The following is a 23,923-nucleotide window of genomic DNA, read 5'->3' as shown; positions in this document are numbered from 1 at the left end:
GAAACTGAAATTACATTCATGTTTAAATACGATCCTCATTTTTTAGAAGGTGTTCTGTGCATTTTAGTAAAAAAATGCATTGATAAACGTGTGCAGTATTTTTGTTGTTGTTTGACAAAGTATTCCAGAATAACTGCCCCAAATCTGGTGTTGCTAATTATTAATTGCTGTCAACTTACTCTAAAACTCTCTTTAATGAGAGGCCTAAATGACTTGAGAAATTCCATTTAGGCAAATGTAGTTTTAAATGTGACTTCTAAAAGTAGCAAGAGGTTTGTGGCTCATAATCATTTTTATCCTGGCATGGAGACTTGTCTGCAGATATGTACAGGATTAGTGCTGAGTCGTCAAGTACTGCATGTTTCAAACCCAAATATAGTGGTGGTTTCATTTCAGCAGGTATTTTCACAGGCACTGTGTCTTGTTTGTTTTTAAAAACCTAAGTTTGTTGTTACATTCTGGAACTCAGTGTTTGAAAGAACATAGACATGTTTGTAACTTCTTTTTTCTTTTGAATTACAGGAAGACTTCAAAAATTAATGGCATTGAATATGTACCTTTCATGAGCGTTGATCTGAGGGAACGTTTTGCCTTCCCTATGCCATTTTCGTAAGTGTGATTCAATTACTGAACTTTACTTTTGTTTTTATTTCCAAAGCTTTCCCATATTTGGTGTTACTATGTTTTGTTTTCCAGAGTTTAAAATTGTTTGAATAGGCTTTTAAGCATAATTCAGGGAGAGAGATTTAAATACTACCACTTCCTTCTTCTAGTCTGATTGTAAAATTTCAACGTAAGCTGATCCAGTTGTGCACTGTTTTTTGCAGTTGTATCTCCAAGCCCAGAAGGACAATATTTTGTTTGGCTTTTTAGAATATTAGGCTGGACCACCAGTTTGGGTCAGTTTCCTGATTCTGCTGCTTCCTAATGAGTTTAGCTCCCTCCCTCTCAGTTACCTGTAAAATGAAAGTGATTGAAAATTCCTCTATAAAAGGACTCTTCTGAGGAAGAGTGCTATGTAACTGTTAGACCTTCATTCATGAGCAATAATAATATGTTAAGATTACATAGCTATAATATACAAAAACACTGGAGTTGGTTTTTGGGTTTGAGTTAGTTCAGTTTGTGGCTTTTTTTTTTCCACTAATGGCTTGTCAAACAGATAAGCCTTGGTATTTAGAACTAAAGAAACTTTTTATTATTAGTTTATCATACTGAAATAAAGTGAAGAATTTGAGTTTCTGCTATTGTAGATAGCTTTTTGGAATCCAGTTCTCCTGTATGAAGGAAGTTCTTGGGTTGCATTTCATGGTTTTAATATTTTTGTTTTTTTCTCTCTAAAAATCACAAACTTTGAAGTAGTGTTCTTTGAATTTGTTTTACAGCTCTGTATATAAAACTGTGTAATTGTTCTGCACATATTTTGCACCATCTATCAGACATATACAAGACTAGGCATAACATGAAAAGCTTTTCTAAACTGCTGATTTATTTCCACTACTGACTTATTTCTACTCTTTTTCTCTCTTAAATCTAGTGATAAATGTGGGAAGCTACCATTATCCCCCAAACAGAAAGCAATGTTTGCTAAGTGGGTGCGACCAGATGATATAACAAATAACCCCACGATGATTTATACTGTATCAAGTTTCAGCATAAAGCAGGTAAGTTGTTCCTAAAGAGAAAAGTGTGCTGCTAGCAGTGTATTGCAGGGGACCTTCTTGTTCAAAAAAGTGTCCCCAAATGTGGGAGTGCTTTCCATGGTTCTCATGAGATTAAATAACTAGTATCGCTTAAGATTCCATGCATTTTCTAGCCATGAGAATAAACAGCTGTGTTAGCACACAGTGAAAATCAAAATCTTAATTCCAGCAGAAAATCCTATTTTCCAGAAATAGTGGTTAGGAAGAAAGGTAAGGTTACTCTGCAACAAATTGTTCATTTAATTTACTGCATGGAAAAAAATAATGAGCGCAATTATTAAGTTTTTATTAGACAGGAAACAGGGTGACCTATTGAGAATCATGGTAGCATCTTGCTGAGTGGGGAGTTGCAGATGGCCCAAGCTACACTGGAATCAACAGTAGAATATGCCATTGGATATGGTTTATATTATGCAGTTCGTTTTGGGTAGGGGGGAGGAAGTGTGAGTGAATGCTGAAGTATCTGCGCTTGTCTCCGATTCTCACTAGTAATTCTAACTGGTTTGCTCTGTAGGGACCTTGTGTTGAGCAAGCATACATTTCCTGTCTTTTTAGGAGTAACTTTGCTTCTCTTGGTTGAAATCTTTCCCATTTGAAGGAAAAAACTAACTGATGATTTTCCTTCCCTCCACACATCCCATTTGTTTTTCAGTATCTAAGTTATTAGTAAATGTCCTCACTGGCTTTCTTTTCTTTATAGACAATCGTGTCAGATTGCTCTTTTGTGGCATCACTAGCTATCAGTGCAGCATATGAAAGAAGATACAACAAAAAATTGATCACAAGGTAAGTAGCTGTTGCCTTCTAAGATCTTTTCAGACTTAATAACTGCCAAGCTTCTGCAGTATGTATGACAGTTGCAGCTGGACACAGTAAAAACCAGCACTTTTTTCACTTTCATCTCCTTGGGACTTGTGGCTTCAGCACTTCAGAGAGGGAGGCCAGCTTTATAGAGATACGTATGCAGACACTGGAGTTTAACTTTGGATGTGCTTGGAGGAGTTTTAAATAGTTTGGAAGGTTTTGTTGGGGTTTTAATAGAAATTTTACTTTCTAATGCTTTATATAATGCAAATTTTCCTACTTTGCTGTGCCAGCTGCTGTGCAACAGGCATAGCATCTCACTGTAGAATTAATGTTAACAGCCCTGTCTCAGTTCCACTTGACTGGCATCCTGTGATAAATTTGGCATGGCTTTTGCCACTGCCAAGAGCCTGTTGCCAGACCAGTGTGTAAACGCTGTTCGTGGTATTTTTTGGTTTAACCTATACTCATCAGAACTGAACTTGTTCTTTTTTGAGAGCAATGAGTTCTGTGCTGAATTCTCCTTCTTCAGACGTTTGACTTGTCATTCAGGCAAATACCGTATTTATACTACAGATGAGTAAATAGCATTTGTTTAATAGTAAGGTAAATTTGTTTGCCTTGCTTCTGGTGGAGAAACAATTAGGTTACTTATATTCTCTTTATTGCTATATTAAGCAGAGAACTGCAGCAAGAGCAAGGCCTGAAAAGTAAGACCTGTTTAAACATCTTTGTATTTACTGAATTAAAGTTGCTCTACCATATGTATGTTGAGTGTAAATTCTAGAAATAGACTGTGTTAATCCCATTTCTGTTATCAGTGTGTGTGCCGCCAAGATATTTATGTCATAATTTCTTTTTTTTTTTCTCTTTAACAGTATCATTTACCCTCAGAATAAGAAAGGAGAACCAGAATATAATCCATGTGGCAAATACATGGTAAAGCTTCATATCAATGGTGTACCTAGAAAGGTAAATGGTTTGGGGAGACTTTTATTCTGATAATTACACTGAATATTTCTGTGGCTACCTTTCACTGAATACAATAGGTATTCAATATTTTACAAGAGAGTACTGTCTTCATCCCCATTTTACATAGGAGAAAGCAAGGCATGTTATCACAGGTCACCTATAGACCTGGAATAGAATTTCTTGTTCACTTGGGCAAACCATTGCAGGATTGTTAGAAGTTTCCATATGCGAGAATGATGGTCGGGGCTGGTTGTGTCTGAAAAGCTGTATATTTATGTAAGTTTGGGCTTATTTCTTAAAATACTTCCAAAATACTTTATTGGCATTATGATGATTTTTCCTTTATTTCCCACAGGTAATCATAGATGACCAGTTACCTGTTGATCATAGTGGAGAACTTCTCTGCTCTTATTCTAACAATAAGAATGAATTATGGGTATCATTAATAGAAAAGGCTTACATGAAGGTCATGGGAGGATATGATTTTCCTGGATCAAATTCTGTAAGTTTGTGATTATTTCTAAAAGGCAAAAAATTCCTCTTGGATAATCTTGGGTCAAATAATTTTCTTTCTAGTGAATTCAAAGTAAATTGCTTGGGGAGGCAAGTATTTGGTTTCACATTTTCTTGTTGTTTTTTTTTTTTTTTTCTTTTTCTTTCTTTCACAAGTATGCCTAGCTCTACTGTTTCATGGTTTTGGTTGGGAAGGACATGTATTTGTATAATCTAGATGACTGTGTTGGGTGAAGTAATTATTTTTTGCCTATTTCGATATTGCTGATTTTGGTTTCTAACTGTCATTCAGTAGATAGGGCAGTTGGTTAGGAAAGGAAGAGGCTAGTCATTTAGTACATATATATAGAGGGAGCAAGTACTTTGATCTGTGCAAGTTTGTTTATCAGATTTACACTCCTTTACAGAAATATGTGTTGGGTTCCTATAATGTGGTTCCTAAAGAAACAGTCATTGTACTGCAGCTAAAATGACATGCAAACTATTCTTCCAAAGGACAGGTTATTGAAATGGGCAGCCCACATAATATTCATCTGTCACTTAGGAAGAATTTCTGATTTTAATTTAAAATTGCTTAAAATTTTAACACTATATTTTTATTTCATGGTGCTGTCCACATTCTAGTTGATGTCTTAATAATTACATTCTTGGGGGATATACTAGGTTATCATTGTCTTTTGAAAAATGATAGTGGAGGCAAATGTGGCTTTGTATAAGGGGTAAACTTGTCATACATTTTTATGTTTTATGTCAGTGTTAGGCTGCTTTATTTTGGAGGACAGAGTCTTATTGTTAATAATCTTATTATTCTCATTATTGTTCTATAACTTGCTATCTGGAAGAACAGCTTGACTTCTGACATTTAATCTCCACCCTTCCTGCCCTTTTTCGACTGTATTATAGCTTCCTTGTATAATCAGGCTGTGGTGTACTTGTAATTCCTCGGGTTCCTACTCACCAGTGCTGGTTATTAACACTTTAAGCATTTATAGTTTCTCCTTTTGCTTTGAGGAGTACAAAGCAAAAGAAAAGGGAATAATCAATATTTCAGGGAGATAAAATGGGGAGATTAAAGTGGCCTTTTATGGAAATACATGTCAGTGTCAGCTTTACCAAAAAGGATAAAAACCCAACCCTGAGCCTTAGAAGTGAAACTTAAATAATTTCAAATGCAGGTATAATAGCAAAGTTGCAGATGGTTTCTGAGACTGTGCTTTAAAAAGTCTCCGAATCAATTCAATAAAACACATCATAGAATTGAGCACAATAGATCATTCTCTTATGCTTCTTCCATTGCTCTGAAATTAGTTTTTCATTAGTTCACTTAGGTCACTTTCCAGCTTTTGTCCTAACCTCGTCAGATAAGGTTTTCTTTGTTTTATATAGTCTTAATCTTGAGCCTTTAATGTGTAGAGCTATACTGTAACTTGTGTATACTTGATTTCTTTCAAGATGTTTTTATAACCTGTGTACAGACATCATATGCTTATAGGTGGATCATCTGCTCTGATTTCTTTTGAATGTTTGCGTTTCAGAATATTGATCTCCATGCACTGACTGGTTGGATACCTGAAAGAATTGCTATGCACTCTGACAATCAAGCTTTCAATCAAGATAGTACTTTCAGAATACTTCATCAGAGGTAGAAGTTTTTCATTTCCTAAGTACTTAAAATGCTTGCTGTTTAGTAGCTGTGTTACCACTCTGAAAGCAGTACAGTCACCACAGATCCTTAATAGCGTTTTGGTACTGCTGCAAATTGTGCTTTATAAGGCCTCCACATTGCTTTCTGGAAGAAGATTTGAGGTACTGGTGGTTTTGATTGATAGAACAGAAGAGTGAAATATTGTGGAATTTTCTTTGAGGTGATTTTTCTTCTTTCCATATGAAGAAAAAGAGTAGTAGCCATTTCTTGATGAAGAAAATAGGATATAGAGTCAGAGAAGAGCAGCTTGGAACCAATATACAAGCTAGAAGTGTTCAAAAAGTAGAAGGACATGTGTTCTGTGTTCCCACAGAGTTCTTCAGATCTTTGGCATTGATCTGCTGTCCTTAGCAAGCGGATATAGTATAGTATTTCTAATCATATCACAAGACCTTGGTTATTATACCCCAGTAATCTCCTGGAGGAGCAGCAGAAGTCTTTCAAAACTGCAATAGTGATCTTCAGATGTGTGAAGAGTGTCTTTAAAAAGGTGACAGAGATTGAACTTCAGGTTGATAAATGATGATTTTTATTTATAAAAATATGAAATGATGAAATTGTATGAAAATATATTTTTCATTTGAAGCCTATACTTAAATACTGAAAGAAAATAGTTTCACTTTCTCAAGCTTTTTCAGTAGTGGTTTCTGCTGATGAAAATGTTATTCCAGTTTTTATAAAACTGATAATGTAAAAACGTATTATTGCAATATCTGGCAAATGTTAGTTTGAAACTTGCACTATTTTAAATTAAAAGCTATTTTAATTTATTTTAGCTTTTTTAAAAGCTAATTTTAAATTAAAAGCTATTTTTCACCTCTCTTTGAACAGATTTCACAAGGGAGATGTCCTTATCACAACAGCAACAGGGGTGATGTCTGAAGAGGAAGGAGAAAAATGGGGTTTAGTTCCAACCCATGCATATGCAGTCTTGGATATAAGGGAATATAAGGTATCAATGTGAAAACATCTGAAAAGATGCCTGTTTGAAAACTGCCTGCAGTGGATAGCTGTGGATTTTTTTTCTCTGATGGCTGCTATAGTTTATTGTCTTGAGCTCCATTGGGAAGTTCCAGAAAGCTTAATGATGCTCTATTTTATTGAGTGGTTAGTCCATATTCTATGTTAATATAAATATAAAAATTACCTTGAGAAGATAAATCCAGCAGTTTTATTTCTTTAGGGACTTCGGTTTCTTCAGCTGAAAAATCCCTGGAGTCACTTACGTTGGAAAGGACGATACAGTGAAAATGACACAAGAAATTGGACCCCAGATTTACAAAAATACTTGAACTTTGATCCAAGAACAGCTCAGAAAATCGACAACGGTAATAAGGCTTAAAAAGTCCCTATCTTTTCAGATAATATAGTTCTTTGTGGAAAGAAATGCTTAAGTACAAGGAGGGGGAGAGTAAAACTAAATAGCTTAAAAGTTTAGGAAGTCTTTGTGTATTTAAATCTATAATTTCAGGTTTGTCTGTGGTTTAAGTTTAATCTGGACTGTTTAAAATAGATCAAATTAACTGACAAGAAATTGTCTCCTTGCTTAAATGCTGCTATCAGTATCTGGGCATGGGAAGGTCAGGGCAAAGATAACATTCTGATAATAAGCTGCATAATGCAGCTCTTTAATACATGAATAGACCTTTTGTGGTTTGGGGTTTTTGCCTCCAAAATTTGTGAATATGTGTCAAAATGCTTTTTATAATCAGTATTTAAATACAGTCTTGCCTGTATTTGAGTTTATGAAGTGGAGGTAAGTGGTGGTTTTTTTTTTTCCTTGCATTACATTAATATATCCACACCAAATCTTTATGTACACTCTATTTCTGGCTTTAAGAGTAGATCAAGACCTGTCTTTCAGACAGTGGTACTGCTATGTTACTGTCCAGAAAAAACAATTGGAATGATGCCTAGCATTGTCTTGTCCCATCTTCCTTGGGGAGCAACAGTGTAGCATCTGGAAAGTCAGTGTGGGTTTGTTGGTGGGTGGGCCTTCAGAAATTCTGCAGAAGCTCTTTTTGTACATTCAGAAAGAGATACCAGCTCTTTTTGTAGCATCCTAGGTGCTGCCTGCGTAGCTCTGTAAGGGAGCTCTTTTGTTAAGCGCCACTCTATTTTTTGACAGCAGTGTGCATCCAAATGTATTAAGTTATAACATTTATTGTTAAAATTCATACAAATGTATAAGGAAAACTTTTTGATTTAATTGTAAGAATAGCAGCCCTGGCTTTGTGACAGTTACGGGAGATTAGCTCATTATTTTGGGTTGGGTTTCTTAATTGGTGCAAGATCTGCAGCTGCCTCTGTCAGAGACTTGAATTACAAGGCTGTTACCTTTTTGAGAGCTCATTTCATCAGGAATCTGTCAGCTTGCAGGTGGTGGTCTTGGTTGGAGTTGCAATTAGAGGTGCTATGGATAATTAGATTAAACACATGAGAATGTTGTAAAGATAAAGCAGATTTGGGCTGCCAAAGCAAGTCATGTAGGTGGTGGATGAAGTATCATAGAAGTACATTCAAACATACCCACATGTTGATTGAATACTTGATTGTGTTGGATGAGTATTGAAGTAAATTGTTGAATTGGGGGAACCTTTTAGGCTATGTAATAATTTTTAAAATCTTGTTAGGTTTTTAAAATTCTATGAGAAACCTAGAAAAGGAGGAGGCAAGGCTGGAATCATCTAGTGATGTCTCTTTCAATACAACAGATCCTCTTACTATGCTTAGTGCTTGAGAATGAAAAGTGTCCTGACAGCTTCAAAAAGTCAGGAGACTGCCTTTTTGAAACTAACTTGGTTTAACATGTTTGTTTTGGGGGTAAGTTAAAGTTTAGAAACATACAAGGTTTTACAGAAATGTTGGCTTATATAAACTGTATTTATTTGCCTACAAAGAGGCAAGTAAAATCAAGGTGTCTAGTAAGGAAACAATAACAGCATGTCGTTTGTAGGCATTTTCTGGATTGCCTGGGAGGACCTGTGCCAGCACTATGATGTTATTTATTTGAGTTGGAACCCAAGTCTTTTTAAAGAATCTACGTGTATTCACAGGTTGGTCAAATAGAGAAAACTTTTGTGTCGGTATTGCACTGAATATTCTGATGTGGTGTTTCCTTCCTGCCATTCTTCCTAGTTACAGCTGGAGAGGTGAACTTCAACCATGCTCTCTTGAGCCTGACTTTTTATGCCTTTAAACTGTGAGCCCAGGCTTTGTTTTTGACTACTTCTGTAACATCATTGAAACTCCAGTGACCTTTGTGTTGTTGCTGTGGACCTAAGGCTGTATAACCAGATTCTGACCTCAGTCCCACCTCTCTCTAAGAGAATAGAAATCAGATTTTTGTGCAGTCTCTCTTTAAGCAAGTGGCCAGACAGTGCTTGAGTGACCTATTTTTTATCTGGAATTCATTTTCTTGGCCAGTTGTAAATTGGTTGTGCAGTGCTTGTTGTCTTTACAGGGTGTGCTCACTGATGTCAGGAGTTTCTGTTTTTCCCCAGTTGCAGTTATCATAAGTAATCTTCCTTGCCGAGTTTGTTTTTTCCTGAACACGATACTTGTCTCCTACCTAGTATCCATCATACTCGGTCTTTTTGTCCCCCAGTTTGAAGATGAGTGTGCCTCAGTTTCAGAAAGCAAAGGTTTCTCTATTTTTCTACTCATACTGCACTTTGCCACTGCTTTCACACTGTTTCTGCATATGTTAGCTCTACACAGGCTCCTTCATCCATAGTATAACTACTGAGCTTATCTGCAAAGGCTCCTTCCATCTTTGTGTTCAAATTAATTCTAAAATACACTGTGGTGATGTAGCAAGTTAGATAACATGTTTGCTAATCTCAGAGCTCATCTACTAGTCTTTCCTTATATTGTGATTGTCATACCTCTGTATAGGGAAATGCCTAGCACAGTGGCAGGTGCCATAAAAAGCAGAGTAATGATGGTGCTAATTTGAAGCTTAGTTCTTAGTTTCTAATGCAGACTTCTATGCCTGCTGTTCAGTTTTAAAAAGGGGGGGGGGCAGTTTGACTTAAGTGGCTTTATCCACTTCTGATCCCAGCATGCCACACTACACTGTATTTTCCTTGTCCGGACGGTTCATGAGGCAGCAGGCAGATTTTGCAGTAGGGTACCTCAAAGATCTGTAACATCATCTCATGCAGGTACGCTTCCAAAGAGGAAACAGGTGGAATTTTACACTAAAAATTACCTCAATAAAAAACTGGAGGAATAAAATTTGGCAAGGTTTTGAAAGTAACCATAGCTTATATATGGATTTCTGTAGTTACAAAAGCACAGGTGTCTTTCATTTAATATCAGTGTATGCAATCATGACTATAGTCAGGTAGCTCAGGCTTCTGAATGGTTTGGCTTTTTCTGTGCTTTGTGTGGTTGCAGTCACCATACTGAGCAGCCAAGCTGTTTGTATTGCTAAATAATTTATAAAACAAAGTTGTAAGGTAATGCTTCTGATGTGATTGTGTTGTCCAGCCACTGCAATAGAGTCCAGTAGAATATTGGCCTTCAGTAACCGTGTTACTGATAATAGATAGCTCTGAATAGATGTAGGATCCCTGGCAGTGTTGAAGGCCAGGTTGGCTGGAGCTTGGAGCAACCTGGTCTAGTGGAAGGTGTCCCTGCAGGGGTTGGAACTAGATGATATTTAAGGTCCCCTCGACCTAAACCATTCTATGATTTGATTTTTAAAGCACCAGATAATGTCTTACTCAACTAATCATGTGTCTGCATTACTTGTAGTACTTGGGATGCCAAGCAAGGTCCCGTGAAGGATGCTTACAGTCTGGCTAATAACCCTCAGTACAAGCTAGAGGTCCAGTGTCCACAAGGTGGAGCTGCCGTCTGGGTCCTGCTCAGCAGGCACATCACGGATAAGGTGCTGGGTTCTTTTCCTGTGTTGTGAGTTCTGCAGCATCTTCTGTAAGCCTTTCTGTATAGCTTTCTGTTATTAGTATATCACTGCTTATGTTTCTGGTTCAGGTATTTATGTCTATCTATATGTCTACAGTTTAAATCTAGCAGCTACATCCACCTACAATCAAGACCGTTGAAATAGACCCAGATTAAAAATAGAGCTAAGTGATTATATTCCACTCTAAAGGTTCTGAAGTAACTTTGAATCCTGGGGCCTGAACTGTTATAAATGAAATCAGTGGTGGTTTATTTACTTCAGGTGTTTTAAAATAAGATTGGATTGGGTATCTAAATAAATACTAATATCGGATCATGCCATCTGGTGATCAATGGGGATGATAGAATTGATTCTGATGAAGCATTACTTATGTTCCACAGAAGTGTACAAATCTACTTGATTTGTGTTTTTTTTACAGGATGACTTTGCACACAATCGGGAATTCATTACAATGGTTGTATACAAGACTGATGGCAAAAAAGTTTACTATCCAGGTTAGTGTACCTTAATTGCCAAGAAGATTGTTAGAAGGAAATGAAGAATTGCAAAGGATTTTGTGGAGAGAAAAGGCACTTTTTGCTTTAAAACTAGAAGCCTTACCCCAGGAGGTCAGTCTTCTGACACAGTTGTTTAGGTCAATATGTGACCACCTTCAACAGTCTACACTGCAGGAATAAACCAAGCTGTACATGTTGGAAGTGGCAGTAGTTAATATTTAGAGGGAACAGATGATGTGCTTCTGTTTATCTGATAGCATAATTATTCCCCCCATTTCTGACATTATTTAAAGGATTATGGCTTCCATTAAATGTAAATAATCAAGGTTAATTGTTCTGTGAACTTGGCTTAGTAAAGTTTCTAAGCAGACTCATGAGGTAAAGCTGGACACTTCAACATATGTCAGACTATCGGATCTGGAATGCTTGAGGAAAGTATTCAGATGTCCAGATTTTATGAGTATTACGCTTGGTCCTTCTACATCAGATTCTACTCACCTTGAGAAAAAGGGTCTTGGCTTTTGGAGCTTTGTAGCTGCAAAAAAGCTGTTTGTGTTTTATTTCAAGAGAGATAGGAGATGTGAAACATAGGAAGTAAAAGTAATTCCCAGTTGAATGGATAGATTGCAACTTTAAGGTAGAGCTAATAATGTTGGGGGGTTTTATTTATTATTTACATCAAGTTAGAGATCTCTGTAAAAGATATTCCTTGGATTTCTTCAGTGAAGGTGCTTCCAAAGACAGGTAGGATTTGGCCTGTTGCTTTTACATATAGGGATCTGCTTTAGAACCAGAGTTGCATTCAGGTAGCTGCTCATATGCAGCAGGTAATAGCAACAGGTAATGTGAGAGTAGCTTTTAAAGCTTTTTTCATCAAAGAGTGGTATTTGTGGGGGGGATTCCTATTGGAATGGTTGGTAAGGGTTGCATTATTCATCTGATCTTATTCAGTGTATTCTGCTGACCAGTTCCACTAGAATCTGAACTGTCTGCAGAAAGCATCCTTTGAGACCTGAGCAAATCATCATCTATTTTTGCAAGAGCTGATCTTGTTAAAGCATCTGCTTCTCCATATAGCCCAAGACTTGCTTCTGGTATTACTAGTACTTGTGGCATTGCTTATTTTACAGTGTGTCTTACTGAAAACATTAAGTGGGCAACCAAACACGCTTGCATAGTGGAAGAAATTGTTCAGTAGTGTTTGAAAGAGACAGTCTTCCACCAAGATCACTAGCAAGAACTGGATGATGCATATGTTTTGTCTCGCTACCCAAACTCTTTTATAAACTTCTAATCTCACAAGCACAAACTTGTTTAAATTTTTTTTCCATGGAAATCAATTGGTCAAGCTGCAGTATTATTTTTACCATCTGTTAAAATGAGACTGGAACAAAGCAGGTTGATCCCTTAGCAGTGAGGTGAAGATTTCCCTTTCCTAAGCTGCTTATTGTTTTATAGTAATCCTTTCCCCTCTCCCATCTTGCTTAGTGGAAAAAATAAAAGGATGTGATCCTGGGCCTATTGAAGTAGTTGCTAGACGTGTTCCTGCTTCCCTGAAATGAAAAGTAGCCTGGAAAGAACCAGCTAGAGGCTAAATAACAAATTACATTGTCTAACTGTAAAAGCAGATATTTAGGATGTTTATCATAAGTAGTGCATGTGCATTGGTACTGCGAATCAACTACATCTGTATAATGATCACAAGGATTTGGAGAGAGAAAGAGAGAAAGTGTGTGTGACTTAGTTAAAGCGATTAACATGTTTGAAAGTCTTGTTTTCCTAGTGGCCAGAGATTTGGCAGCTTGCGTTCTGAACTCTCCAACCAATGGAGAAAGAGCAAACTCCTCAGAGAGAGTTTTGAAGAGTGATCAAAGATGCCTTATCTTTCTCCTGAAATATCAGCATCACTGCAGTAGGTCTTCTTCGAGCAGTGACAGTGGTGGGAGATGGATAAGCAGTTCTTGAAGGTCGTGGGATTTAAGCTGTATTTTCAAGTGTAGAATTTGTGTCCCGTCATGTGTTATGCACCTCTTGATAAGGTTGAAGGTACCCAGTGATAGTTGCTCTTGCCTGTCCTTTTTATGAGCAAATCTTGAGGCTGTGCTCTTTAGAGAGCACTCAGGTCTGCTTACAGTCTAACCTTAATACCAACAACCTGACTTTTTCCTGGCAAAATTCATTGATACAAAATGGCTGAGAAGTTTACCAAGCTAGGGGATTTTTTTGATTGGAGAAAAGTGTTCATCCTTCTCTTTTCCAGCTTCTCCTCCTCCATATATTGATGGTATTCGGATCAACAGTCCTCATTATCTAACCAAGATAAAGCTGACCACCCCGGGGCCCCATACGTTTACCTTGGTGGTGTCCCAGTATGAGAAACAAAACACTATACATTACACCATCAGGGTATGTACTGTCAGTTTCATAATGAATAGAAACAACTAAACTGTAAAATAGCTTTTATTTGTAAGTTTGATTAAAAAAATGTACTTCTGGATTGATAGTGTTATTTTGGGGAGGAAGGCTATGAGTGATGGAGCAGAACCGTTGGATGAAGTGTTTGATAATGTTCTTTGTTTATATTTAAAATAACATAGTGTGTATGTTTTGAGTAATGAAACTTCAGTAACTAAACAAGCTGGAAAATACTTCTATTTCCTAGAATAAAAGATGTACATCTATACAGGCAAAGCATTGGCTCTCTATATATCCAAAATGAGGCTATTTTATATTCCAATTAACATTTAAAGTTTTTTAGCTTCTCCTGAATTCTTGGACTCAGTATTTGGGTTTTTCTGTATCTCCCAAGTCATGTGATGTTCAATGCTTGATGTCTGTTTTTGTCACTGAAAAAAGTAAAATGCAGATCTTTAAGTAGACCTAAGTCTTGTTAGTCCCAGACTACTCTGGATTTTGAATTTCAGACAGACTTGTCTGATGAGTAATATAGGCATGTAGTGAACAAGTACCTAAAAATGATGAGTAGGTAATTCTGCTCTTTTATTTTAACCTGTCATGATTTTGTATGAGAAGTGCAAGATTTTGTATGAATATGTAACCAGCTGCTTCTTTTACAACACAGGTGTATTCCATGTGCAAGTTCACCTTTTCCAAGATTCCTACGCCTTACACCATTTCCAAACGGGTAAGGAAATATTTTCTTCTATGGGGCACTGGATAATAATTCTGGTTTGGCTTTTCCATATTTGAAATGTACAAGGTGCTTAAATATATTTTTGTACTACTGCCCAAAAATGCCAGCTTAGGCCATGTCCTGACAAATGACACTTCTTAACGAGAACTTAATCTAAGCATCATTAGCACAAGGCCAACCCTCTATTTAAGTTACATACAATTTGCCAGTTAGCTGTTCTGTTGGCATAATTCATACCAACATAAAAGTCCTTGGGCTGGCTCACTTTCACACCACTCGGATGGATGGAGGCTTAACTTCCACTGGCATTTAGTGCATAAATTCTACCTTCAGTGCAGAGTGTGTTGTTGCAGCTGCACCATTGCAGAAGCACTGTAAAGCCTTTAGGATAGAATGACCTTTAGAATAACAATCCGTACCCTAATACACAGTTACTCTGCAGAGATCAGGTTGATTGTGCTAGTACTACTGCAGAGTAAAACCACTGCAGAAGTGTTGCTCATCCTCCCTTGAAAGAATTGCATGATTTTCTTGGAAAAACTCTTGGCATGGTGGGACAAAACCAGCACTGACAAACCAAAGGCACCAGTAGCAAGCCCATGACAAATGGACTTAGGATGGTAATATCACAGTGTATTACTGTTCCCCAGTTTTGCAAAAATGTCTCAAAGGTCTGTAACCACTGGGCTAAGCATTCATGGTGCCACATGGGATCAAGGCAATATACTGGTGGCAAGTTTCATGTAGAAATGCCCCCTGAGAGTACAGAGGCAGAGCAAGAGAAAAAACAGTCAGAAGCCCAGGCAGTTTTGGGGGCAGCTGCTGTTTGTATTTCAGCTGTCATCATGTGCTGTAGTTATACCTTCAGCTGAAGTATAAATATAGCCAAGGGCTCACAGGATAAAGTAACTTGCATGTATTTTCATGTATTAGCAATTTTATCCTCAAGAAAGAATAAGGCAGCAACTCTTAACTGTAAGCTCTGTGCCTACCCTGGGGAATCCTACTAGAGGCAGAAGTTTTCTGTCCAAGCAGTGATTTCTGTGGGAAGAGGGAAACAAGGCTAGTTTGAGCCATGGTGGAACAGTCCATTTTCTAGGAGACTCATGCCTGAAGGAGATGATCACATCACTTTGTGTGGTCAGAAGGGACATGTCAGCTTGCAGCTAGGCTCTTGAGTTCAGTGTTTCATACCAGTTGTTATTTCTGGAACAACCCCTTGAAGTGAGCCTGTTCTGGAGAACACTCAGTGGCTAGAGGAATTCCTGGGAAGAAGACAAGATGATTTGCTTAGTTTGTCCCGAAACCATTGTCTTTTTTAGCTCTTAAGAACTGGGCCTAGTTTGGTGGAATACTCTAGGAAGTCAAAGCCTCATTGAAGGTGACCAGCCTGTTTGAGGCAGGATATCTGTTTTATGCTGTAGTGTGTTTCAAAAGAGCATAAAGTATGTGCAAACCTCCTGTTAATTATTTGAAGATGTGTGTCTAGTATTCACATAAAAGGCATGTTCAACTTATCCAGGGCCAGCTCTGCCTTTATGACTAAATACAAAAGTTAATCAGCTGTGCTTAATGTTTATGTGGTCTTTTCTTAGCAGTCATCACACTTACCTTGCAGATAACTAACCTGCAGTTTACCGGTAACAGCAAGTTGTGTTAGATGTCTTATACTAAAGTTGAGTGGTTGGCTCTGGAGCTCACCAAGGGGATTCTTAGACCCGAGTGCAGCAGAGGTGGAAAAGGCCTGGAAAGCTACAGCAGGCAGCAGGTTTAGGTTCCTGGGTAGTAGCCTGGTGAGGGAAGAAATTCCCCTTGCTTCCAAACTTGCCATGTTTGAGGCTTTTGGACACAGAGCAAAGGACTTAAATCACAAGAGTTAAAAAGAAACGTTGCTCCTTGTTTGACTGAAAGGAGAGGGAGGTAACAGGAGAAACAGATCTTGGCTATAAATTTGTGTGAATGCCTGGCATGTCCTGCAAGTCTAACCTTTCAGTTTAATGACTAGCAGGAGGAACTTGCGAACAGATGGCCCATTTTCTTAAAGTCAGAGCAGCATTTTTCCTTTTGTATTTTTGTCCTCGTGAAATCTGTCCTTATTGTTTATCTTGCCCCTGTAACGCGTTATCAGAGTGCATGGAGGTGAATGGACAGGGCTGAAGGCAATGGTTTCAAGAGCAAAGGTTGCAACACAAGTAGCGTTGGACTTCCTATAGTGCTGTTGTTTCCTGTTTGGTGCAAGAGGAGTGTGTGAGCAAACAAAATAGCCTGCAGAGTCCAGTTGTCACAGGATAGATGGGAATATCAATCTTTTGTTCAATACAGTTTGTCATAGTCAGAAACAGTCACTCATTACTTATTTAATACAGATTGAGAAAAATACAGTACATTTCCAAGGGATCTGGAGAGGGACTCTTCATCAGGGACTGTAACAACAGCACAAGGGGTGATGGATTTAAACTGCAACAGGGGAAGTTCAGGTTGGATATAAGGAAGAAGTTCTTCCCTGTGAGGGTGGTAAGGCACTGGCACAGGGTGCCCAGAGAAGTGGTAAATGCTCCATCCCTGGCAGTGTTCAAGGCCAGGTTGGACAGAGCCTTGGGTGATGTGGTCTAATGTGAGGTGTCCCTGTCCATGGCAGGGGTTGGAACTGGATGATCTTAAGGTCCTTTCCAACCCAAGGAAATCCCAGTCTGGGATTCTATGATCTAAGGCTTTGACCAAGGTGGGTGGACTGCTGCAGTGAAAGTTTCTGAATTCTTAACATAGGCTTTCACTTACACTTTAAAAATTAGCAGAAATTACTAAAGTGAGTGACCTCTAAAGCGAGAGGAGCCTCTAGTCTTGTTTGTGTGTGTAAATAAGCAATACAAATCCTCAGCATACAAAGTATTCTTTGTACTTTTGACTTCTTTCAGGTTAATGGACAGTGGAAAACTCACAGTGCTGGAGGATGTGGAAATTTCAGAGACACCTACAAAAACAACCCCATTTATCAATTCCAGCTGGACAAGAATGGACCATTACTAATTGAGCTACGGGGACCAAGGTTAGTAGACAATAAGTGTGCATCAACACAGTGAGAGTAACACATGCTACAGCATCACAAGCTTTATCAGGATTGTCTGTGGGGAGGGTAGGAAGCTCCCTGAAAATCCTGAAACAAGGTATAGGATATAGCTTAGCTTTTGTATGCTTATGTTTCTAACTTCACCATCAGTACTTTTAAATGTATTTTAAACCTGCACGTTTGCTACTGAGGAAGTCCTTGACCTACAAGGAAAGCAGGAGCCTTCTTTCTCCTCAGTTTTGGGGTCTGAGCAGAGCTAGGCCTTGCACAGAAGGTACAAAGGATTTTTTCTTCCTCTTTAATTATGATCATAATTCCTTTAACAGTAGAGCTAATAAGCGAGATACTAAACCCTTACAGGCTCTCAATCAGTTGCATTTACTGATTGTGTAATTTACTCTGAAAGTAATGCACTCTGAAAGTGCATTTACTCTGCCACTAGCAAGCCAGAAGTATTGGATGTCGGTGCCCTATAGTGTAGACCTAGGCAGGTCAAATTCCTTTGGCAAAATTAATGATCTACTTCAAACCATCGGTATACAGTGCTTCCAAATAGTATCATCTCCTGACAGGCAGTCAACTGTTTTATCTTTTGCAAAGCTGTGCAGTGCCTCCACCAAATGGCAGTGCTTTTCTGTCCATCCTCCCCTCTTTGAGGAAGCTTTTGTCATGAAATGGAGTGACAAGGTGTGTGGCTAATTAAGCAGGTTCTGTATGTATTTTGTCCTGCATTTGTAGGTCATATGTGGGTAGTCTGAATGATGAGGCAGTGGCACCTGTCACATTTGTTAACAGGTAGTAGACAAACTGTCCCAAGTTAGAGTACAACATGGAGAATCCTGCTGAGGTCACTGACATTCATTCCCCTGACAGCAATCAGATCACATCCCAGGATCTGCACCATGTGGCAAGGGATTGAGTGACTAGAAGTTTAACTAGTCCAAGTCTGCTTAAATGTGGAGGCAGACTTCTAGCAGGCATTTTCCCTGTACTGTACTTCTGAACCTGAAATGTGTCCTGTTTTCCTCCAAATTCTACATTCATGTCATGGCAAGTTTGACTTAACATTGCTGTCACAAATGTGACAATACTTTTTGATGTCTTCCAGTCATGTTGTCTAGTTTTTAATAAACAGCCCTCTTCCTGGTGATCCTGATGACCCAAATAACTATAGTAACAGTCTGTCGTGTTGCTTGCAGGCAATACAGCGTTGGTTTTGAACTCATCACAGTCTCGACAGTAGGAGAACCTGGTTCCTATGGCTTTCAGAAAAAGAGCAGTGGTGACTACAGGTAATGCTCACTTAATGAGGTCTTAAGAGGTTTGAAACATACTTCAGATTTTAGTTCTAACAGGTAGTTTCTTTTATCATAGGTGTGGATTTTGCTACTTGGAATTGGAGAACATAGTTGCTGGAGTTTACAACATTATCCCTACCACATTCCTGCCTCAACAAGAGGGTCCTTTTTTCTTAGACTTTAACAGTACTACTCCTCTTAAGGTATCGCAGCTGCAGTGAGGAGACAGATCTATACATTACTGTTTCAGGATGTGGTTTTGATCTGTCCCACGGTCTGAGAACAGGTGAATAACTCTTACTACACATACACAGAAAATAAACTCATTCTAAGTTCTAGCCAAAAGCATGGAATTGCTGGTTTGCCAGTTCAGCTGTTGCAGACAACTGGGGGACTTGCTGCTCTAGTATTGGAGCAAGCACTGCTCACCAGGCTAAGTGATTATAGTCAAATGGCAGACTCCATTTATTGCAATTTTTTCACACTTCAGAGTCCAGTGAGCTAAGGGAAAAAAAACCTCACAGTGATATTCTCTTCTCCCAAATTACAAGGTATATGGGTTTAAGATTTTATTCTTAAAAGTAAACATGTAAGAAAAAGAATGTTCTTTGCCATTCAGGTTGGTTTGGTGGTTTTCTAAGCAAAAAGGCAGCATTTAAATCTTATCTTAGAGCACAGATGGCACTTGGTCATTGGGAAACTGAGCACACACGCTACAGGAGCACCAGAAAGATGTGTGCTAAAATCATTCCCCTGGAAGTCTGCTATTAGCCTTCTCCAGCACGTACAAGATCCTTTTGTTTCATTTCCTTCATAAGGTAGCTGTTTAACAAGTGTCTGTCTTGACAAGGGCACTGAAAACACAAGCCTTTGAAAACACACTGCCCTTCTGACTGCAGTTCTTGCAGAGACCATCTGGGCTAGGGAACTTGTGACAGGTTTGTCACAGTGTGACTTGACTTACCTTCTTTTGCGGGGAAGTTTCTGATGATTGAGCAAATTAACAGAGGGCACAGCAGAGGCACAAGCTGAGCATAAACCACATTAGGTTCTTTGTGGTTATCCTCGGCTTGTGGAGTACACACCAAGGATGGCTTCATCCTGACAAGATTAATTCCGATCTCATTTTCCCTACAACTTTGTGCTGTTTTTAGCTGAGGTTAAACTGGAGTGGCAACGGAGTCCTGCATATATTTCTCACCTGTGAGGGTAGTTAGGAAGTCTCAACTGAGAATGTGTTTGACAAGACAAAAGGTTTTGCCAGAACTGCTTGCTTTCACCACTGTGTTCTTGCACATCCTTTGCTGTTTGAGATCAGGCTGGTAGACTCGTCTACAGTAAAATCTGTTGTCATTCTTCTGTCTGCTCTGCAGGAAGGGGTTTTTCTTTCCTTTCTTGAGCACAAGCTAGTGCCAAACCTTATGCTGGATCAGACGAGTGTAAGGCTCAGTTTTCATGATGTGCTAAAGTAAAAGCAAGGAATGTACTCACTTTCTTAAGGACAAAGGCTCCTGTCCCCACCAGGATCCGCTGACATTTCTTGCATATGCAGGACAGGCACTGGATTGTGCATATCCCCTTAAGCACACAGGGTTTAAGGTTAGTATTGGTGTCCATTACAGTGCAAGACTTATTCAGATATTGCACCTACATGAACAGTGTAAGTTTCTCCCCTTCAGACAGAGGAAAGAATACTCAGGTGGAATATTGAAAGGTAAATACAACATATTCTTATAAATTCTAGTATACAGATTCTGCTTGTGGCAAATTACTTTTATAAAATTTTCTTACCCTTTTTTCTTAGAGAAAAATAAGTTCATGTCAGCAGTTACGATTTGCTTTGATATTTTTTGTCAAATATATAATTCTGTATTATTTCCACAAACAAAGGAGGAAAAATTATGGGAAAGTGAACTGAACCTTAGATTTTTAACACAGCATCTAGGTTAAGCTTTTCTTGATACCCCCTTACCATTTTTGATCCATGTGACAGAGACTATAAGATGCTGATGCAAGCATGGAAGTGTTATGCAGCAAGGCATTTACATAACTGCCCAAGAGCTCAGCCTGTATCAAAAGTACACTGGTCATGTTACTTCCAGCTTCACAGCCAGGCACCTCTTGCCCCTTAAGTCTTTTCTGCCTGTAAACCTGCAGTTCAGGCCTTTAAACATTCAAATACAAAGCCTCATAAAACACACCAAAAAGCATCCTGCTCTCCCAGGTTGTTTATCACATGCTAGGCAGTTGTGATTACTGCCTGAGCAACACAATGAGGGATATGATGGACAAAATGAAAGCCAGTTACTCTAAGGGGCTTCAAGAGGATTTAGATTTTGATTTACTAAAGTACCGAGGGAAGACTTTCAGTCATTCAAAGGAATGACTTTCAGTTCTCTGTCAGCAGTGCAGAGGGGTAGCTGGAGATAGATAGCCTCTGCATGAACTCCAACATTCTCCTCAGATTCTGTAAAGCCTTGGTTGTAGAGTTTTGGATTAAATGCTGCTCTGATAGCTCAGGATGAGCCAGCTTCACAGACACACCTCCCCAGTTTTAGTTTTGTTAGGAAGACACAGGTTAGTACTTGGTTACTCCAATCTATCAGTTCTCAAGGAAGTACCGTGGATGAATGGTATCAACAGCTTCTACCCCATCTGCCTCATGAGTCTGAGATTCAGCCCTGCTTTCCTCAGGAAGGTTTCATGTAACTACTTTGTACAATGATAAAGCACTTGATCATACAATCTATGCCAAGTCTGACCAACGGCTAATTAGAAGTAAGTCTGTGTACTTACAGTAGCAATCTTCATGACTTAGTCAAAAAGGACATTTACATTGTTTGATTAATACCAAAGAAGTTAAATTCCTAAGTTAACTTTTGCTCTATACATTCTCACTTCAGCTGAAGCGATCACATGTACTTTGATACACCAAAGGCTTATTTTTATACCCTTGAAGGCAGCTACCATCGTATCACACTTCAGAACACACACATTGCTCCAGCAGACAACAGCGTAACTACAAAAGTTTAAGTAGAAGTATGCAATACAACATGCCACTTCTGTATGGCTTTGCATTTTGTATTTGGTACTGTCAGTCCCAGCTTTTCCCCAGGTAATGGTCATATCAGAACTGGAACCATGGACTTCTTTCCTAAGCAGTGGCTGGGGAGGGAAATGCTAGCAAGGGGCTTCGGAAGATGTAAATGTATAAGTAATTAAAGCTATTAAAGCTTAACAGCTGTAATGTGTTGAATCTCATTTTTATGAAAAGGGTTTCTGTACCTCCAGCTCAGCATGGCCTTACAGGGAAGGTCAGCAGTGCTAAGCACAGAGGTGTTTGCTACACACTGGAATGTCTCCCTCTCTCCTGCACACTATGGGATTTTGGAAAGCCTGACTAAAGCTCTGGTCTCGTGCAGCTTAGAATAAGAAGCACATCAGGGTTGCAGGGATTCAGGAAGCTGCAAGGAGGTAGGTGTTGTCTATGTACTGCAAAGGATTCTAATACCAGAGTGACACCAGGCTGCAGCAGGAGTGGATATTCAAAGAGTAACATGCTGCAGGAGAAAATTCTGTTCTTGGCGCTTGAGATGAGATAGATTTGGCTTGCACGGAGTCGGGATGTGGAAAACAAAAATGTTTACTGTAGTGTGAAGAGTCTTACATTAACTTTGAGATACACAAGCTGTGGCAGGGACGAAATACAGCAGGACTGCAAAAACATAGAATAGAAAATACTTTGGGCAAGACTAAAATTCCCATCAAATTAATGATAGAAACAGATGGTTTAGATAAAATGGTGCTTTCAGAAATGCATAGCTACCAAAACTGAAGAGTCCTAGGATTTTTTACTACCACTTATTAGCATAATTACCAGACACTACTACTGCCTAACAGCTGCTGGCAAAACACACCCTTGCCCTTTTTAGTTTCATTGAACAGTTTCTCTAGGGCATACTAAAATCCCAAGTCCCTTAACAGTTAAAAAACCCCACACGGTACAACCTACGGAGAAGCTTAAGAACACATTGTCAATCCACACTGGCAATTCCTTGTCTTCATGCATATTCCAAGGGTGAATCCCTTACCAAAACTGTCCTGAAAACATCTACAACTCCCATTTTGGGGGAAGAAGAACCCCAAAACACTTAAAGTGCTGAAAAATAATACTTCACTTCTCAGGGGAGGGAAAGGGCAAGGAGCCAACCAACTCTTTTTGGTCACTGGAATCACCCTTGGAGTCCAAGCCAGACTTGGGAAGAAGGTCTGAAAAGGCCTACCACCGCTGAGTGTTACCATCATCTGCCTGTCTCTCAGCACCGGTTTTTATCGGCGTGACTCGTCTTCATCCCTTCTGTGAGCACCAAGGGAAAAGTGAAGGCTTTTAGACCCTGCACATGCAACAGCTCTCCTGTATACAAAATATTTCTACAGTTTCAGCATAATACAGACAAATACAGATATTTAAAGAATATACCACTTAAAAGATCCACCATATCTAAAGAGCATTTCGTTCTACAAAACTGAAGCCAAACTGCTCTCTGCAAAAGTCTGGCTTGAATTTCAGACCCGCTCCTGGCATGGGTTTCCACGGGAACATTACTAGTTATTGCTTCAGCCGGCTGCTACAAAACAAGTTACAAAGTCTGTGAAACCAGAGTACAGCTTAAACAGTTGGTAACGCATCCGGCCTACAAAGGATGTACTGAATAAAAAACTTCAGCCCTCCACATCAATTAGACTTAGTGCAGTTTTAAATTCTCAGAGTAAACGCTTCAGATTTGGCATATATTATTGGCACAATGTTCTTCAAACACTTAGAAGTTCATATATAAATATCTATACTCCCATTAATGAGGACGGGGCACAAAGAGGACTCAGCCAATCTGGGCAGCTTTTCTGCCTGAGCATATTCCCTCTTTGATTTTCATGCACTGAAGAGAGAGCTGCTTCATTCGGTTATCCAGAGCCAGCCCTTCAGTGGAGCTGCTCCTGTTGCTGCTCCTATTCTTGTTCACTCTGTCGCTTGTCTTGTTCTCAGCCCCTTCTGCCCTATCCCCTGTAAAGAAAGGAGAGAAAAAAAAAAAACCCAAAACTCAGATTTTCCTTAAAATAAAGGTCCCATCAGAATCTCATTGATGACTTATTTTGTGAGATACCTCAAACCCCTCCACCAAGACAGAACTGACTTCCCAGCCAAGAGAAGCATCAGTACACCACTTTAGATGCCACTGTTAACTGTGGGATGCAGGGCTTTCAGGACCTGCCTTCCCC

General features: G+C 38.9%; 2 protein-coding genes across 6 annotated transcripts in view; one reads left to right on the top strand and one right to left on the bottom strand.

The window, feature by feature from the left end:
* The window catches only part of CAPN7 (calpain 7), a 29,888-nt gene extending 9,490 nt beyond the window's left edge, over positions 1-20,398 (top strand). For 3 of the 4 annotated variants that reach the window (XM_061464457.1, XM_061464458.1, XM_061464459.1), the window contains 16 exons: positions 523-609; positions 1,538-1,664; positions 2,404-2,489; positions 3,386-3,479; positions 3,835-3,981; positions 5,528-5,634; positions 6,529-6,649; positions 6,881-7,025; positions 8,654-8,753; positions 10,459-10,594; positions 11,049-11,124; positions 13,388-13,533; positions 14,210-14,272; positions 17,197-17,327; positions 18,548-18,640; positions 18,723-20,398. In XM_061464457.1, the coding sequence (XP_061320441.1) occupies positions 523-609; positions 1,538-1,664; positions 2,404-2,489; positions 3,386-3,479; positions 3,835-3,981; positions 5,528-5,634; positions 6,529-6,649; positions 6,881-7,025; positions 8,654-8,753; positions 10,459-10,594; positions 11,049-11,124; positions 13,388-13,533; positions 14,210-14,272; positions 17,197-17,327; positions 18,548-18,640; positions 18,723-18,867 (1,804 nt within the window). In that variant the 3' untranslated portion in view covers positions 18,868-20,398. The remainder of the gene's footprint in view (positions 1-522; positions 610-1,537; positions 1,665-2,403; positions 2,490-3,385; positions 3,480-3,834; positions 3,982-5,527; positions 5,635-6,528; positions 6,650-6,880; positions 7,026-8,653; positions 8,754-10,458; positions 10,595-11,048; positions 11,125-13,387; positions 13,534-14,209; positions 14,273-17,196; positions 17,328-18,547; positions 18,641-18,722) is intronic. The other variant, XM_061464460.1, reaches the window with a different exon arrangement.
* Positions 20,399-22,271: 1,873 nt separating this feature from the next.
* The window catches only part of SH3BP5 (SH3 domain binding protein 5), a 47,754-nt gene continuing 46,102 nt past the window's right edge, over positions 22,272-23,923 (bottom strand). For both annotated transcript variants that reach the window (XM_061464455.1, XM_061464456.1), the window contains one exon: positions 22,272-23,708. In XM_061464455.1, coding sequence (XP_061320439.1) covers positions 23,527-23,708 — 182 coding nt within the window. In that variant the 3' untranslated portion in view covers positions 22,272-23,526. The remainder of the gene's footprint in view (positions 23,709-23,923) is intronic.

Source organism: Pezoporus flaviventris, unplaced genomic scaffold, assembly GCF_033815535.1.
Source record: "Pezoporus flaviventris isolate CSIRO_AGI_PZ_B2104156 unplaced genomic scaffold, CSIRO_AGI_Pfla_v1 ptg000037l, whole genome shotgun sequence".
NCBI lineage: Eukaryota > Metazoa > Chordata > Aves > Psittaciformes > Psittacidae > Pezoporus > Pezoporus flaviventris.
This window is presented reverse-complemented; position numbering and strand designations above follow the sequence as displayed.